The following is an 18,616-nucleotide window of genomic DNA, read 5'->3' on the forward strand; positions in this document are numbered from 1 at the left end:
TTGCACTCGCAGCTCGGCGCGCGTCCCATACGAGCCCAAGACAGCCTGACGCTCGGTGCTCACAAGTGGTGCGGGAATGGCGGTAGAAGGAGGAGAGGTGAAGGTGGTGGAGGGTTTATGGTGGTGGTTTATGGTCATGGTGCCGTTTGGAATGGCGGTGATGCCATGTTTGCGGGAGCGAGTTGTGAAGGTAAAGATCGTGGCTGTTGGCGTTGTTGCTGTTGTGAAGCGGCGTTGTGGTTTGTGGTTGTTGTGTGATGGCGGTTGAGACGTGGTTGGTTCAAAATAAAGATAGAACAGAAAAACGGCTATCTCAAAGGGTCGCAGCCCGAATGAATCACATTTATTCCCTCTAAACAACGGGTTTGGGGCTAACTACACATGTACTTACAGAGATATCTCACCTGCGGGACCTGAATGGTTGTTTGCGAATTTCCACAACCGCAACAATATATATGTATATAAAGTATTTAGGAAAATATATGTCTATATCTGTGTATATATATATATATATATATATATATATATATATATATATATATATATATATATATATATATATATATATATATATATATATATATATATACATACATATATATATATTCAGTATTTTGGAAAATGTATACGAATATATATGTGTGTGTATATATATATATATATATATATATATATATATATATATATATATATATATATATATATATATATATATATATATATATATATATATATATATATCCAGTATTTAGGAAAATATATATGAATATATATGTATATGTATATATTATATATATATATATATATATATATATATATATATATATATATATATATATATATATATATATATATATATATATATATATATATATATTATATATACAGTATATATATATATATATATATATATATATATATATATATATATATATATATACATATATATATATATATATATATATATATATATATATATATATATATATCTGTATATACAGTATTTAGGAAAATATATACGAATATGTATGTATGTATGTATGTATGTATGTATATATATATATATATATATATATATATATATATATATATATATATATATATATATATATATATATATATATATATATATATATATATGTTTATACAGTATTTAGGAAAATATATACGAATATGTATGTATATATATATATATATATCAATCAAAAAGTTCTGGATGAGTTGGTTGGGTGACAAGAGTAAACTGACTAGATTTTGGTTCAGGCTTCACCTATCAGTGTGATACAAAATGTAAACTGTTCAGCCTTGGGGATGTATGAACGCACCATTATAGTTCTTGTTGTGCATCGAATGTCTGTTCTTGCTATTCCTTCCGCCCAATTCAATATCAGTTGTTTGAATATATGCAGTGTTTTTGAGTTTATTTCTGTCTGACCCAAAGGCTTCTTTTCTCATCTCTTTTTGTTACCTTGAGACAGCATCTTTCCATAGCTCTATATGTGGTGATCAATTTCTGCAAAATCGTCTTTGCCAGATATTATGTTAAACTGCCATTTGTTATTGTCGGTACTATATATTGATTTTCAACATTTTGTTTCAGATACAAAGACAGTTTAATTGCTTTTCCTTACATTTTAATTTGTTTTTACAAATGCTTCACATCCTACTCTGCTGCATCTCTTCACTTACTTCAATTGATCGTATTCAGTTGTCCGAGTTAGCCAAAGTAAATGCAATCGCTCACTTCTTCAACTTTGCAGATGATCAGTTTGAATTTCTTGCTTTCTTGGGTAGCGGTTGAACATGATATTTGCCTTTGTTACATTCATTTTGGTCTGATATTCTGACTCTGACACAAAATTTAGGTTTATCTGTTTTGACTCCATCTTTATTTCTTCCATCACGATTATAAATTCTGGATGGATGCTTGGGCATTGTTCGAAACCAAAACAATATTGTGTGTGAATACTTGGCTTTTGAAATGATGTATGAATGCTGATGAGGCCTTTCACGCATGCACTGTGTGTGCATTTGCAGTGATTCGGTTCTGCTCGCCAGGCACTCTTAATCTGCTGTGACTAACGTGAAACCTGAAATTCAAATAGTCTTTAAACATGATTTTCAGTATTTAGACAAAAGAGTAACAATTTCAAGACGGTTAACCATAATTGTGCTGTTCCTGAAAGAAAACTGCACTTTTGGTATTAAAGGAAATACGAGAAATACCTGTGAATGAGAAGTAGAGGTGTTAATGTCCTATCACTTATTGTTAATACAATTATCAGCTGCAGTGAATATATAAAACACAAACACACACACACACACACACACACACACACACACACACACACACACACACACACACACACACACACACACACACACACATACACACACACACACACACACACACACACACTTCAACTTTTAGTGATAGATGCAAAAATCTAGTCTGATAACCAAACAAACAATATATGTATAATATCCCTCATAGTTCCAGTAGCTATTAAACCATTATATGCCTCATTTTTAGGTCATCTCTTCGAGCATGACCTAATAATATGGGTGTCGATGTCCTTCGATCCATCCGTCCGTCCGTTCACAATGAAGTTGAAGCGGGAGATCTGGTCATTAGTGATCCTGATAGAGGTCGATGAGACGTACACGATGGTATGACTTTCAATGTCACCGAAGGTCAAGGTCAAGGTCACGAGGCCTTTAAAGTTGCGAAAATGACGATTTTCAAATTCTATCTCCTCCGCCATTTCTCAAGCGATCTTGAATTTGATTGTTGCATATGAATCTATGGGACAATATCTAAATTGGTTCAAGCCGGATTTTCGATATTCACTTTCGTTTTCGTGTCACATGACTTCAAAGTTGGCAAAAAATGCGAAAATGACGATTTTCAAAATCTATCTCCTACATTTCTCAAGCGATCTTGAATTTGATTGTGGCATATGAATGTATGGGACAATATCTAAATTTGGTCAGGCCGGATTTTCGATATTCGCTTTCGTTTTCGTGTCACGTGACTTCAAAGTTGGCCAAAAATCCCTCCTGACCCGAGAACACTTCACCTTGGTAACAGGCACTCATGCTTGTTTCTCGCAGAGATGACGGTCACTCCCGCACGGGTGTATTTTATATAAATGTATTTGGAGATGGTGTTTCTGTGATAGAGAGCTTGTGTGACAACATTTGTTTCGACACAGTCAGTCATTTTCACAATCAATAAATGCTCAGCATTTTGTCGTCTTGCAGCACTGTTTTTCTTTGCACGTCAATCACCCTCCATCCACCCGAGCTACGATGTGTGCTTGCATTCTGTAACAGAACCTGATTTGCAAAGAATACAGGCACGGTGCTTCACCACTGCAGACCCACATTCGTTCATATGCAGCACCTGGCTGTGGGTTTGCTTCGGTTCTTGCTGGGGCTCAGCGATCCGCTGATGCAGTGCACCTTATAGGTTAGAGCAGGAATTTGTTCAGGCTGCCGGTGATAGCTCGCCTATTTTTCACGAAGGACACCTTTGGATCTTTAATGTCCACAAACTATTGCTAGCAGACAGGACACCTAGTTTAACATCCATCCTAGGGATGGCACATGCAATGATGTACCACTATGCATGTGAACCACAATAAAAAATATAGATCCGGTCCCCAACAGGCCAATCAGCTTACTTCAAATTATAAGCAGAAATCATTGAATCCATCATCACATCAAATTTTTCATTTTCTCAAATTATGTAATCATCAGTTTTGGATGTCTTCTGAGCCACTCAAATTTGGATATGTAGCACTGTGCTGTTGCTTTTCTCTCAGCAGTGTCTGGAGGTCTTGAATCTCAAGCAACGGGTTTGGGGAATGTTTCTGGATATACCTGTGGCATTTGATACCATCTGGCACCATTGGAGCACTGCTCTTCTCTTCCCTATAGTATGGTGCCCCCGTTTTACTCCAGTCTTTCATGGATATTGTGGAATATAAAGCATCCCTGGCATCTCCCACAAATATGCATAAGTACAGTCCCTGATGCTCTCACATCACAGACAGGTCAGTCGCCTCTAACACCTCTCTTCCACTCTCACTCCCTCTGCTCTATCATCCCTCCATCCTTTCCCAGTTCTTCCAGTTCATACACCTTCTTCCAGCAACCTCCTTCTTGCGAAATCCAGCCTTACTACTTACCTCCACTCCTTTACAACTTCAACAACTTCCTTCTTCAGTCTAGCAATCCAACTTTTCCCTCCAAAGTTTCAAATTGGCCGTATGCCAACACCTCAGATGACCCTCCTTCCCAGCCCGTGAATTCTTTTTTCCCAGCCTCATTAACCCTCCCCTACCTCCCTGCATGTACAGTACTTGCAGGCTTTTGTTTGCTTTCTTTTTCTCTCTCCTCCTCCTGTTATCTCCTTCCTGCATCAAATTGTTGTCCCACTGCCCCTACTCGTGTTTCTTTGCATTCTACACCATCATGTCACCTTTCCATGAGCCTTGACATTACATACCAAATATATTATTTTGATTTTTCGAGATTTATTGTTCGAAAGTGGTAAAGTGTTGAGTATCCACTTCTAGAATCCACTTTCTCCTGTAGTTGTCTATTGATACGTTTCGTGAGGATTTTATAACTTTTTAGGAGCGAGCTAATTGGATGGCAATTCTTGAGTTCAATCTTTCTCATTTACTTTTTACCTCTGCCATCGAATGTGGATGGAGGTTATGTTTTCACCCCTGTCTGTCTGTTTGTATGCAGGATATCTCAAAAGCTTATGGACGGATTCAGATGAAGCTTTGTGGATGGGTTTTGTAGGTGACAAGAACAAGCTCATTCGATTTTGGTTCAGGTCCGGATGCAGATCCGGTCTATCAGTGGGATAAAAAACAAACTGCTCAGCCTGGTGGAGGTATGCGCTCGACCAAGTGCCATTCTAGTTATGTGCATTCGTTAAAGCTCTGAAATTTTTCGAAGTTGGAGGAATGTTTAACATCTTGCAGGCACTTTGTTAATAATTCGCCAATTTACTGTTGAGCAGTTTACCACCACCTCTGGTGGTGCAGTTTACCACCACAAAACCGTGCCCTCAGCCATCTACAACAATTTCATCTTCTCTGGGGTCTTTCCATTTTTCATGCCACTTGTAGCAAACCTCATCCCATTGGTGGGATGGCTTCGTTGATTTTCTTCGTGCTTGAGATCTCAGTAAAGTGGACTGTCTTACTGTAGAGTTTGTTCATATAATTCTTCAGCACGATTAATGATGCGATCTCTGTTTGTGGTCCGACGTCATCCACTTCGTTTCGAGAAAACTAAATCTTAGCACATCCTGTCCGATTCTGCTTTTAAGCTTCTGTTCTTCTCTATAAATCACTTCTTCAATTCTTCTTGTGTTGAAATTTACATCTTCTTAATGTCTTCCTTCAAGTTTTTCTTGAGTTCACACAGTAGCGAGCCTTTTCTTTCAACATTTTTGATTCCCTTCATTTCTTTGCCGACTCAGTCCGTTTGCCTCTCTTTGCAATTGCTGATTCTGCATCTTTTAGCACCATTTTGTGGGTTCACTGGATTGTCTGGAGGTACGTACACTCACCTCTGAGATATCTAGCCCGGGTTTGAATCTAGACCCAGCTATAGACGGTCACCTCGTTGTTTCACAGGCAGGGTGATTCATCAATGTGCCGTCCCTCGGATAGACGTTAAACTGACAGTCCCGTTGCTGGTATTAGTTGGTACGCGTTAAAGATCTCCACGGTGTCGTTTACTGAGAGTCGGAGAGCTTTGCCAACACCTTGAACAAATGACAAATTCCTGCTCTAACCAGCAGAGGGCACTGCATCAGTACCAAAGTCGTGCCCTCAGCCAATGATATTACCCCGCAGTCTCGTGCTGCCAACAGAAGAAGACCACCATTTGTTTGTCGATGGTCATATTTGTCGTCGTCTGTTTTGCCCCCCAAATGTTGAAACCTGTTACAAGATCAGATGAATTGGGAATTCTATTTTTCATTCTTTCATCCCGTTTTAGATGAAACAGCGGTTTACTTATGGCCACAGATGGTCACCGCGAGTTTTTGAAACGGTTTTGCAGTCACATGTGTTCATAAATTATTCCTGTTGGACCAAAATGAAATCGATTTAATTTTTGTTCCTCCATTTGGACTTGTACACATTCATTTACTTTATTCTTTCCTTTTCAAGAAGGTGTTCATGATGTAGAATATTATTTGCAGAAAATTCCACCAAATTAGTTCCTCGTCAATTTCTTTTTGCCGAGTCTGAGATTTCCGACAGCTTCATCGTCTTCTTGTTCTGTTGTTCATTTTTGCATTGAGGTCACCCATAATGGCGAGTGTTTTTTTTGTTGTTGTTGTTGTTGTTGCTTTAGTCGTAAGAAATTCTTCCATTTGGTTTTAGATTTCTTCCACTTCATCATCATGATTTGTCGTTTGGGACGACATTTGAATGTCTTTCAGATTGCATTCTCATTCATCCATTTTATAATCAATTGTATCATTCGGTCAGTCAGACATTGTGTTGTTTAAACCAACATTTCCAGCCAATTTTGATTTTATCAGTAATCCAGCTTCACTAGTAGTTTCCTCTTTGTTGGGGGGGGGGGGGGTGTGAGGATAATATTTCACCTTTTCGTTTTATTTCATCAATTCCAATAATTTTATCCAATTTATTGTTGTTGAAAACTTCTTGCAGGTTTCTCATATTCTTCATCTTAAAGGCTTCATCCGGTATGCATACAAAGGTCTGGTGTACAATGGGAGCCAAACCCAGAAATTCTGAGCACACACTGAACTCTCCTTATCCTGACTTTTCCCGTGGTCAGTAATTCTAGACCTGCTGGATCTGAGGGCCATTTTTCACACTGTGACATGTCATGTTGAGGGCTTTTGGCATACTAAGCACTCAAGCAAATGCGGTTGGTGAGGGAGCTCCCTTAGTTTGGTTGACTTTACTTTTTGACCTTCCCAGCATGGGTGACATGGTGTTGGCACTCAGTGACAATACCGCTGCAATTTTTGTTGAAGTCTATTGTAACGTGCAAACTACAGTACCACGGTAATTATGGAGCTCCATTGTTGTATGCACAATTGCCTACACGATAAGGCATAAGCATTACAGTATGATGAGCATTCAATTCAATCTTATTCTTCTTTTGTACGCAGCACAAGGCGGTGGGGTAGCATCATTGGCTGAGGATGTGGATCATTGGCTGAGGGTATGGGTGTGCCGTTGATGCAGTGCCCTCTGTAGGTTGGGTCAGGAATTTGTAATTTGTTCAGGGTGCTGGCGAAAGCTCGCCGAATCTTCACAAAGGACCCCGCAAGATCCTTCACGGCCACCAATCTGGCATATGGGACGTCTGTTTAACGTCCATCCAAGAGAGAGCACACATTGATTATTTAACTTACCTATCAAACACCGTGATGACAGTTTATAGGTAGGTGGGTCAGGATTCAAACTTAGGCGAGACAGCTTCGAGGCAAGTGTGCGTACATTTCGGTCATCCTGTCAACCCATTACAATGCAATGACACAAATGTATGATGACGGTTGGAAAGCACTGAAAATCAATTTTACAACTTTGCATGTTTTTTTTTTTCTTTGGTAGTGTCTAAAGTTCATGAGATAGCTGGTACAGACAATACAATATATAAGGTGAACATGTACACGGATTTATAGTTTCTGGCATGAGCATGATCTTTACAATTACAAATGAAATGAAAACTGTCTTCATGTCATGGGTCACCATATATTAACACAGGATATGGGATTCAGACCCAGCATCGCAGGAATAGTTGTTATTGCTGGCACCCTGGCCAAATTCCTGGAACCTTCAGTCGAACGTTAGGCCTGGCCAGCTGGTAAATGAAAGACTTGGGCCAAAAAAAGTTCCCGGCCAATGACGTGAGAATAGTTGGAGCCGTCAAAGAAATAGTAGTTTATCCAACTTATGATATAAAATTATTAATAATCATCAAAGCAATCTATTTCACTCAACTGCAGGAAGATACACTCCGTCATCACATGTTGAAGGATGTTCTCTCCTTCATCTCATGTTGAGGGGTGTGTTTTGACACGCACACCACGCTCTTCAAGTGTGCGTTGGTAAAAGTCAGGCCAGGAGAGCCATGGTACTCAGGATACGTCGCCTTCTCTTCATTGAAAGACATGGTGGGATGTTTAAATTAAAACAGCAGCAAATAATGCTGGTGGGGTGAGTTGTAAAATAGCAATCTAACAGTCTTATAGTCAGGTGTAGAATCAAACCCAGAGCATGTCACTTAGAAAACCACTCTCTTGGAAGTTTTTCATGGAACATGCACGTGTACAGTATGTCTATCCTCAGTATTGGGGTAAAAGTACAATGATATATCCCATTGTCCCTTTACATTTGTACATATGCGTGTGTACTTTCACATGAAAACGTGGGATCCCAGCCTGCACTCAGACAGCAGCACCAAACAGGCTAAATCAATCTTCTTCACGACTCTTAAATTATTCAGTAACTCAGCATGTTTCATCGCCATATCTCGACCAAGATATGAACCGTCACCTTGGTGTTTCAGATGCATGGTGAGAGGTATCAGTGTGCCACACTTTGGAAGGATTGTGAAGTCGGCGGACAAGTCTGCCAGCACTGGTTATTTGGTGGACGTTAAAAGATGTTGGCTCTTTCACGAAGATTGGGCGAGTTATCTCCGGCACCCCGAACAATTTACAATTTTCTGCTCTAACCTACAGAGGGAACTGCATCAGCGGCGCAATCACGCTCACAGCAATGATGTAAACCAGCAGCTATGTCGTTCTGCTAATGGGGAGACGAGTCTATCTCTACAGAGAGAATGAGAAGGGTACTCAGTAGAGTGCATACCTTCGCCAGGCTGAAATGTTTAGGTTTTGTATTCCACTGATACATCGGATCTGAACCAGAATGGAATTGGCTTATTCTTGTTGTCGAACCAACTCATCCACCAAGTTTTGTAATAACTCATAAACAACTTTTGCAAATATCATGCAACATGTAGTTTTTGGCCATATCTCTCAATGGTAAAAAAAATTCACTTAAAAATTACCGCATCTTCACCAAAATCGAATCAATTCTTCTTTGGAACACACCCAACCTGTCCACCTAGTTTTGTCATAACTTGGTCCGCAACTTTTTGAGATATCATGCTGTAAATCGTTGTTGGCCCCATTTCTCACTGGTGAAGAATCACTTGAAAATTCTAGCATTCGAATCTTCACCAAAAATGAAATCGATTTGTCCTGGTCACACACTCAACCTGTCCACCAAGTTTCTTCCGAATCCGTCCACAACTGTTTGACATATCTTGCTCACGGACAAACAGAAAGGGGCGAAAACATAATCTCCATTCACCTTTGGTGGCAGAGGTAATAAATAATAATAATATTATAAATAATAATAATAATCTGACTCAAACTTATAATTCCTTTCACTCCGCATCAAATCAGCCTATTTCATTCCACTGCAGGATGAAGGCCCCAATCTGAACAAGGCGAGTTCTTTCTGAAGGTGACTTCTCCATCAGAAGGTGAATAATTTTTCTTATACAATTGGCAAACAACAGAGAAGACTCGACCTACAAAGCAGCGTCTCTGCTGCTCTTCTCCACTCACGCCGTTCCCACGCACCTTCCCCGTCCCCAAATTTTGCCTTCACACCACCACCCCGCACTCCCATGACCTCCTCCCTATTCCTTTCTCCATGCCAGTTACCACTCCTCCTCCCTCTCCCTTCATTCCCCAACCCTCCTTTTCCCTCGTTCCACGAGAACCAATGTGCGCCACGCCGGGGGCGTCTCCACGTTTGTCACGCTAATGAAACGCCCCCCTTAAAGCCACTCGAGTCGACGCTGTGGACGAGCCAGTGCCGGACACGAGACAGAGGCCGAAAGGAGCCGCAGGGACAGGGAAGAGCATCGAGAGGGAGATCAGGAAGCGCCAACACAATTGAGGAGGATCAAGGTACGTGAGATGTGAGTATTACGTTCGAGTCCTCCCACGTTGACATCCATAGTGCACCATGCGTCAAAATGCTGTCCGGGTCTCCTCTGCGAGTCCATTCCTCTTACGGTCGATGTCGTCTGTTCCTCATGTCCTCCCTGCAGAGCGCGTGTGCTCCATAATCGAGACTGACCGCACCCTCCATCATGATGAACAAGACGGAGCTCTTCCAGGAGGCCCTGCGGCATGGAAACACCAAGGAGCTGGAGCATCTGTTGCAGAACACCTCGACGTCGTGCGAATTCAACGTGAACTCCTTCGGGCCGGAGGGACAGACGGCGCTCCATCAGTCGGTCATCGAAGGGAACCTGGAGCTCGTTAAACTGCTCGTGCGCTTCGGGGCAGATACGCGTCTCGCGAACCGCGACGGCTGGAGTGCGCTGCACATGGCCGCCTTCTCTGGACATCAGGACATCATGTTGTACCTCATATCGAACGCGCGATGCAGCTCTGGCCGGCGATGATGTTGAGGAACCGGGGAGCCCTGGGAGGTCTTAGTGGAGTGGTGCGTCGAGGTGGACGAGGAGAACACTGGGGTTGTTGGGACAATCTAGTGGACAGTACTGATGCCTCTGTCTTTTTCCCTTGTCTCGGTCTTCATCCGTCTCACTCTCCTCTCTCCTGAGGTCCCCCCCATCATATCTCAGCTGCTCAAACTTTTTTAAATCCCATAACCTCCTGTTTGTTGTTCGTATGAAGGAATGTTTTGCGGTTCTGCGCGTCATTGTTCGAAGTTTATTTATCGAATTGGTTTCAACACAAATTGCTTCACTGAAGCAAAGACTGTGCGGACAACGTGTGGCCCATCCATCTACCTCTACACAATGCTCCACAGCAGCAGTAAGGGATGTCCACAGGAAAGAGAAAACGGGGAACGGGAGGGTGGGAGGATGGTTTGAAGAGAGAGAAAACCAAACTTGTGTTGGGGAGGAGGGGGGGTTACATCGACATTTGGTGGTGGGGGTAGGTCAGAGCAATACTGGGAGGAGGGAGTAAGTAAGATCGATACTGGGTGGTAGTTGCATCAATCCTGGGGGAAGGTGGGGGTTACATCGACACTGGGTGGCGGGGGAAGGCCAGATCGATGCTGGGTTGAAGGTGTGGGGGGGGGGGGTCACACAATGAGTGACGGGGATATGTAAGGCTCGACACTGGGTGGAAGTTACATCAATGCTGGGGGAATTCATTAATATAAGGGAAGGTACGATCGATGTTGGGTTTAAGGTGATTGGGGGTCACAACAATGAGTGGTGGAGATAGGGAAGGCTCGATACTGGGTGACCCCTCCCAATGGACATTTACACAAGGTGGGGGCTGGCGGGCTTAATGGGGGGTCAGGGGAGGGGCTACATCGACGCTGGGAGAGGAGTGGGGGTAGGGGGGGGTCACATGGATGCAGCAACTCTTCCCTCCAGCATTTTCTGCTGAGTTTATTGCACATTGAAGTCATATATGTTAATCGTCACCATTCGCTGCCTCATGGTCCGCGAGAGTCCATTGTGTTACGTTGTAAATATCAAGTATTTTTTATACACCTTAGATAAGCTGTTATCGATAAAGCGCAATTGTGTTTGACGGTAATGAGATGTAAACGCATTTGCGTTGCTGTCACCCATTGTGGGCCTGGCAAGGGACAGACAACCGATACGTGCGTCGTTGTGTCGGTGTCGTCGTTGATGTTTCTCATGACGATTTGTTAATATCGATGTTCTGCGAGTGATCATATCAATGAAAGAATTTTGCACTCGTTGCTTAAGGGTGGTTTGGCACTTTGCAGGTGGTGTGTGTGTGTGTGTGTGTGTGTGTGTGTGTGTGTGTGTGTGTGTGTGTGTGTGTGTGTGTGTGTGTGTGTGTGTGTGTGTGTGTGTGTGTGTGTGTGTGTGCGCGCGCGCGCGCGCGCCGTGACCTTTGTGACGTGGTCTCTGCATCACAGTGCTGAACCATGGTCTTATACCACGGTTGTGTACTACACATTACATACACGTGTCTGGTGCCGATTCAACTTCACCAGGTGCCATGAGTGTGCATGTGACGCTGGCTTCGAGTGTTCAAATGCAAAGTTCCACCCACGCTGCTTTATCGTCCTCCACGATGAGGTTTCCCTCGAGGCCACTTTTGGTCTTTTATTTGGCCTTATGGATAAAAAAGAAAAGTTTTATTTTTGTAACGTGTAACCACACTTGTTCATGTACACGACCGCAGTCAAAACCAATGCTGTGCTGGATGTACATTCAATGTTTTTGATTGACATCAATAATATGCAAATTATGAAATACCAGGTGCGATGATCGACCGAAGTGAAAAAAATAAAGGAAAATATTTTTTTGTGAATCTCTTCAAAAGACGTGTGAATGCCTCGAAGGACACGTTTCGATACGGCAGCAGACGTTCGAAGTGAGGATGGCACGGGGATAGTTGTGATGGTGATCAATTAAATTCAATTGGAATTTTGAGTGGTGTTTACAATGGTCAAGTTGATACTGATTCATTCGTGATTATGCGGCAAGTAGCTGCTGGTTTGCATCATCTTAGAGGTGGCAGGTAGTTGTGCCACTGATGCGGTGCATCCCCTTCCCCCTCCCCAACTCTACCTCCATAGTTCAGGGCAGGAGTGTAGAGTTTGGCCATGGTACTGGAACATGATGGCCTCCTCTTTTTGAAAGGTCCCACGGAATCTTCAGCGTCCACTACAGAGTTATTGCAGACTGAGCAGACAGAATGGCCGACTTCAATGTCCCCTCCCGATGGACGTTCTGCGCTTAATGCTGCTCTGCCTGCGAGGAACGAGGAATCAGGAAGACGGTCGATATCGATTCATAATTATCGAATCCAGTCGCAGGGGAAGGTGTAAGATTTTGGTTAAGGGGCAAAGAAGTGAGGAGGGACTTGACTACTTCAATAAATATCCAAGCTTGGAAGGACATGGGGTTCCATATATGGCGATACATGTACAATTGTACATGTCCTCAGTCAAGGTCAAGTCAATTTTCAAATACTTCGAGGTCACACCACTGATTAAGCTTGCTATTCATGAAATAGTACTCCATGCGGCACATTCGGTGGTCACACTCAATGTAATTGAGTAACTGAGGATGTGTTGGGGGAGCGACCCCACTCTTACCGGTTTGAAATTTGAACAGCGTTCACTACCAATGGTTCCCTCTCCTCCCTCCCTCCACCCCCTCCCATGAATGCTACATGCATGCCGCTCCCTTCCACAGTCTATATTACATCCTTGTTTGCGTCATTGTAAACGTGGGAAAACGAAAACACTTCTCACCTTTTATTTAAGCACCTGCACTCACAAAGTGACGTCACTCGAGCCGAAATTTTCAGTATTCCACTCGACCGGTTCTGGAATTCCTTCGATGCATGTCAAAAGCTTTGGTGAGAGAGACAAAACAAGGGGAATTTCGAAAAGTAAACATCGGATGTTGGTCATGTACCCATTCAGGAACCAGAAGAACCACCACAGCGCACTTTTGTTAACTTTTCAGGTGAGCATGCAATGGTCGTTGAGCCTTGCTGAACACCATTAGTAATCTGGAGTTGTTTCTGAATACATTTTCTCAACAAAGCAAAATGGTTGGTGCTGAAATTTTTCAAACATGGCCAAGCTTTGCAGATTAAGTGTGCAGTACAACGAATGATGGTAATGGTATAAAGGCTTCTGATGTAGGACAGGTGGAGATAAGAGCACAATTAGAGGAGAGCCATATTCGTAGTAAAAATAGATGACACATTTGTCTTCCTTCCTAATGAGTCTATTCCATTAGCCCTGTCGCTCTTTGTCTCATATTATCCTTGTGAATAAATAAAGGGGTCATCGATAAGTGCAGGGGTGTTCGAAACAAAGATCAAAAAGACCATCAGTCAATGAGTGAGGATCAATCATCTTAATCAAGCGAAAGAAGATCAGATGAGCGAGTGACTGTTCAATATGAAGAACAAACATCGAGGGCAGTTTCGGGTAGTTTCACTCACATTCGACGAGAAAATACTGTTTGCGACGAGATTAGTCACCACAAGTCTCAAAAAGACAAGTGTTGTTATTGCCACTTTGGAGCAAATTGTTACTACATCATGATGATTCCCTGAGCTGGGCTCCTGTGATTGCTACCTCTTTCCTAGTGAGAGTATTAGTGTAGAAAATGCATGTGCATAGAGGGAGAGAGCATTAACGAAACTCAAATGACACCAAAAGCAAATTAGAAAACAACAAGACAGCACAAAAAGCTATGATGAAGCAAACAACAGAAGAAACCAACATCTCGGTTGAAAAAAAAAAACACCAAAGTAATTCAATCGACAATTATTTGGGGGGGGGGATGGAGTGATGGAGGAGAGTGATTAATAAATAATGTCTGGAGTGAGACATCGTAGAAAGAATTCTGGAAAGGAATTCTTAAGGAACACACAAACACACACGGACACACTAGCAATGCAGAATGGTTCGAAATTTTAACTGGAAGGAATTAATGAAAACATAAAACAAATACCTGGGTTGAAAGTTCCAAAAAAGAAAAGAAAAATCAGAAAACAATCAACAACTAGAATGGTGCTCGGTGGAGCGCATTCCTCCGACAGGTTGAACAGTTTACATTTTGGATCCCACTGATAGGCTGGATCTGAATCCGGACCATTCATCCTTGTCACACATCAAAATCTAATCGTCTTGTTCTTGTCACCTACCCAACTCATCCACAAAGTTTTATCATAATCCGTCGACAACTTTTCAAAATATCATGCAAAATATCATTTTAGCCTCATCTCTTAATGGTGAAGAATCTAAAAAAATTGTAGTATCCAGATTCGGATCGTCACCAAAATCGAATCAATTAGTCCTTGTCACACACTCAACCTGTTCATCCAATTCTGCCAGAATCCTTCCATAACCTTTTGAGATATCCTGCTCACAGCCAAATAGACAGACAAATAGATGGGGGTGAAAACATAACCTCTGTCCACCTTCGCAGGTGGTGGAAAGAAACTGAATTTCAAGTCCCTGATATATTGTGTAGTGGACTTCAGGTGCAAGAAATGTGAAGTTCTCCACTTGAATTATGCTCAAGCCTTCAACAAACTCATCCAAGTAAAGAGAACTCCGGATGCATGGTTCACAGAAGGCACCAGCGTCCTCATCCTAACATCTCACGTAATGGAGAACTATCTCAATAATATGTTGGTTGTCCTTTTGTATTCGAAGATGGCCGTTCACATTAAACATGTGAGCCATCTGGTCAATGTTTTTATAGTGCAATAGCTTCTGCCAAGACAGTAACCACACACACTCTGACATAGCAAGAAATGTAACCTGTTGTTAAGGATCGTCCGAATAGACCAGACCATATGCTACCCGCATTCTGGGCAGGACAGCAACTGGTCTGGTCTTATAGGTGGTTCCATGACAGATTTGTAAATTGTTCAGCATGCCGGCGATCTCACCGACTCTTTGTGTAAGACACCATGGGATTTATAACTTCCACCAACTAATGCTCGCAGATGGGACACCCAGCTTAACGTCCATCCGAGAGACAGTGAGAGATTGATGTATCACTGCCTGCAAAACACCAGGGTGATAGTTTATAGCCTGGATCAGGATTCAAACCCAAGGGAGACAGGTCAATGGCGAGTGTACATAGGCTATCCTGCTAGCCGACCTCAAAATTAGACACCTATAACATACCGACCATCAAAGTGCAAACTCTGACAAGGAATAATCGTAGAAGAGATGAACAAGCAGCTAATTGAACAGCAGTACCTGGAAGCAAAGCAAAAAGAATGCAGAAGAAGATACAGAACTATGGATCAACTCTTGCTCAACAAAACGTTGTTCAACAACATCTTTCGAAGCTCATGTCTGAACTCTCAATCCTCCATCCCTCCTCAAAATCCTGATGGCATCTAATGAAATCTGTTTCGGTGTACGTTTCCCCCTCCATCCCCTCCCTTACCTCAAATGGCCGCACTACTGATACCGCATGTGAAAAGGCTGAATGCCGAAACTCGGTGTTTGCATTGAATTCTTGTGTCCAAAACCCATCACTTTCTCTACCCACCTTATCCAGTCGCACCCAACTGTCCCTGGACTCTGTGCCCTTTTCTACTGTCAAGGTGGAGAGTTTACTGTCAAACCTTGACTCAGATTCTGCAACCGGTCCAGACGGCATCAGCCCACGTGTCCTAAAAACCTGCTCCTCTGCGCTTGCTTGCCCTCTCTCTCTGTTCTATTCAACCTCTCCTTTGCTCAAGGTCATCTGCCATCTGCTTGAAAATCAGCAAACATTACTGCCCTGCATAAAAAGGTGCAAAAACAGATCCCCTGCAACTACAGACCAATCAGTCTTCTTCCAATCATCAGCAAGGTTATGGAATTCATCTTCACTTCAGACATTAAATCCTTCCTCTTGTCCAATGGCTTGATTTCCGATCATCAATTTGGTTTCATACCAGGTCACTACCCTGGATATGCTGCTTCTGCTCTCCCAACAATGGATGGAGGTCCTCAATGCCGGACATGAAATCCGAGCCGTATCCCTGGACATATCACTTGCTTTCGACACGGTCTGGCACCCTGCTGTGCTCACCAAACTCTCTTCCTATGGTATCCAAGGCCATCTCCACTCATGGCTCACAGATTTCCTCTCCTGTCCCAGTCAACGTGTGGCCCTAAATGGAGTTCTTTCATCCCCTCTTCCTGTCCAGGCTGGAGTTCCTCAAGGTAGCATTCTGGGACCTGTTGTTTTTCTGGTTTCCATCAATGATCTCTCCGACTCTCTGGAAAATCCTCTATATCTCTTTGCTGATGACTCCGACCTCTGCCGTACCATCTGTCATCGCTCAGAGCGGCAAGCAGCAGCTACTTCACTCACTGCAAATCTGGGTGAAATCACATTCTGGTCCAACACGTGGAACATATCTTTCAATCCGGACAAATCTCACACTCTCACTTTGTCTCTCCAAAAGAACCGTTTGGAACCCCCCCACCCCCCATCATCTACTTTCTCAACAATCCTCTGGAAGAAGTCCTTTCTTTCAAGCTTCTGGGTCTCATTATCTGCCATGATCTTTCCTGCGAAAGCCACATTTCCAACCTGGCCTCCAAAGCCAGTTGCCGACTGGGAATCCTCAATCAGGCAAAGTCCTTCCTGGAGCAACCTGAGCTCCCAACCACATGCAAAGCTTTCGTCTGCAACCTGATGGAGTACTGCTCCTGCCTCCCAACGTTCTCAGTTCAGGCTGTGGAAACCAAGGTATTTCGGATCATTGGCATCTCCCATGATGAGGCTGAGTCTTTGGGCTTCTCACTCACTCACCACAGGCAGGTCAGTGGTCTTTCTGTCTTCTACCATCTCCTCTCTGGTCTCCCCCCCCTTGCTCTGTCTGCGATTTGTCCCCACTATATTTCCGCAGGGCGCTCAAGGTCCGCCAACATCCCCTTTCTGGTAAAACTACCAAAATCACGAATCACTGCTGACCTTCACTCTTTCATTCCTTTTTTTCCCCCACCTTTGGAATGAACCCTTCACTTTGTTCAAATTCATTCTTCCCTCCAGTTTTTCAAAACAGCTGTTCACCACCACCTATTTTATCGTCCCCCATCCAAATCCTCGATCTTTTCTACCCCCGTTAATCCACCCCAAACCCACCTCCTTCAAATTCCCTGCTTTCCTTTCTGAAAGTCCCTGTAATGTCCATCTTGTATACCCCGTGTTCCCTGCCCCATCCCTCTCCCTTCCACAGATCTCCTAATGTCTCTGTTCCCCACTGTTTTGTCCTTCCCACTCTCACCCCTCTTGTCTCATGCCCCCCTTGTTGTGCGTTGTGTGTTAGCTCTCATACGAGCCTTGACAAGGTATACCAAAAAAATAAAAACCATTGTATGTAAAACTTTAAATTATAGACACGAAGCTGTTAATTGCATGGAGTGACAAGAACATAGCTCCCTCCACTTATGGTTCATACAATACCAGAATCTGTACAAATTCCACACCAACGCAAAGTGATGCACTTAATGGAAGCTTCAAAACACAGTCTTTCTCCTTCACAATATCTCTCCCGACATTAAGCTGTAAACCCCATGAAAGGATCCAAAAACAGGTGCGTGATTAGATTCTAACCTCAGTTGAGAGAAAGTACCAAGGACAGACACAAAGGCACAACTGCATCTGTTATGGATGACATATCTCGCAGTAATTACATCAAATTATGATAAACTACAAATCCAACCTGAGACACAAACTAAAAAAATGATGAAACAATACTCCAACAAAATTGAAATTTGATTTATACTTAACAATTGTGCCAAATTCACATTGAAAAGCAGGTAAAGCCATAGAACAGCAAGACCTAAGTCTAAATAACAATGATGCAAGACCTCAAAAATGAAATATCTGAAAAAAAAATACCGTGTGAGAGTGGTGGGCCAGGAAATCTGCCACAAAGAAATCCTCAAGGAAATTGCCAAGGAACATCCGTGCAGAACTTGGCTAATCCTGCATGCATACCTCCCCTCCAAGAAACTAAATCAAAGCAAGGAGCCAGTTCGCAGCTCTTGGGACCAGCTTACCA

The 18,616-nt window shown here is 42.7% G+C and overlaps 1 protein-coding gene across 2 annotated transcripts; it reads left to right on the forward strand.

The window, feature by feature from the left end:
* Nucleotides 1–9,764: 9,764 nt before the first annotated feature.
* LOC147012965 (notch-regulated ankyrin repeat-containing protein B-like) lies at nucleotides 9,765–12,376 on the forward strand. 2 transcript variants are annotated; one of them, XM_085854368.1, is made up of 2 exons: nucleotides 9,765–10,006; nucleotides 10,150–12,376. In XM_085854368.1, exon 2 carries the CDS (start codon nucleotides 10,192–10,194, stop codon nucleotides 10,507–10,509), a length of 318 nt encoding a protein of 105 aa, XP_085710494.1. In that variant the 5' UTR covers nucleotides 9,765–10,006; nucleotides 10,150–10,191; the 3' UTR covers nucleotides 10,510–12,376. The 2 variants fall into 2 exon arrangements, with proteins under 2 accessions (XP_085710494.1, XP_085710493.1); XM_085854367.1 differs by having other exon boundaries at nucleotides 9,791–10,017.
* Nucleotides 12,377–18,616: the final 6,240 nt, after the last annotated feature.

This window comes from Eptatretus burgeri, chromosome 14 (genome assembly GCF_056783735.1).
Source record: "Eptatretus burgeri isolate ZD-2024b chromosome 14, Ebu_testis_v1, whole genome shotgun sequence".
In the NCBI taxonomy this organism is placed as follows: domain Eukaryota; kingdom Metazoa; phylum Chordata; class Myxini; order Myxiniformes; family Myxinidae; genus Eptatretus; species Eptatretus burgeri.

Bases quoted from the DNA above. Each gene is read 5' to 3' on its own strand.
- LOC147012965 (XM_085854368.1), top strand. From the start codon at position 10,192: ATGATGAACAAGACGGAGCTCTTCCAGGAGGCCCTGCGGCATGGAAAC.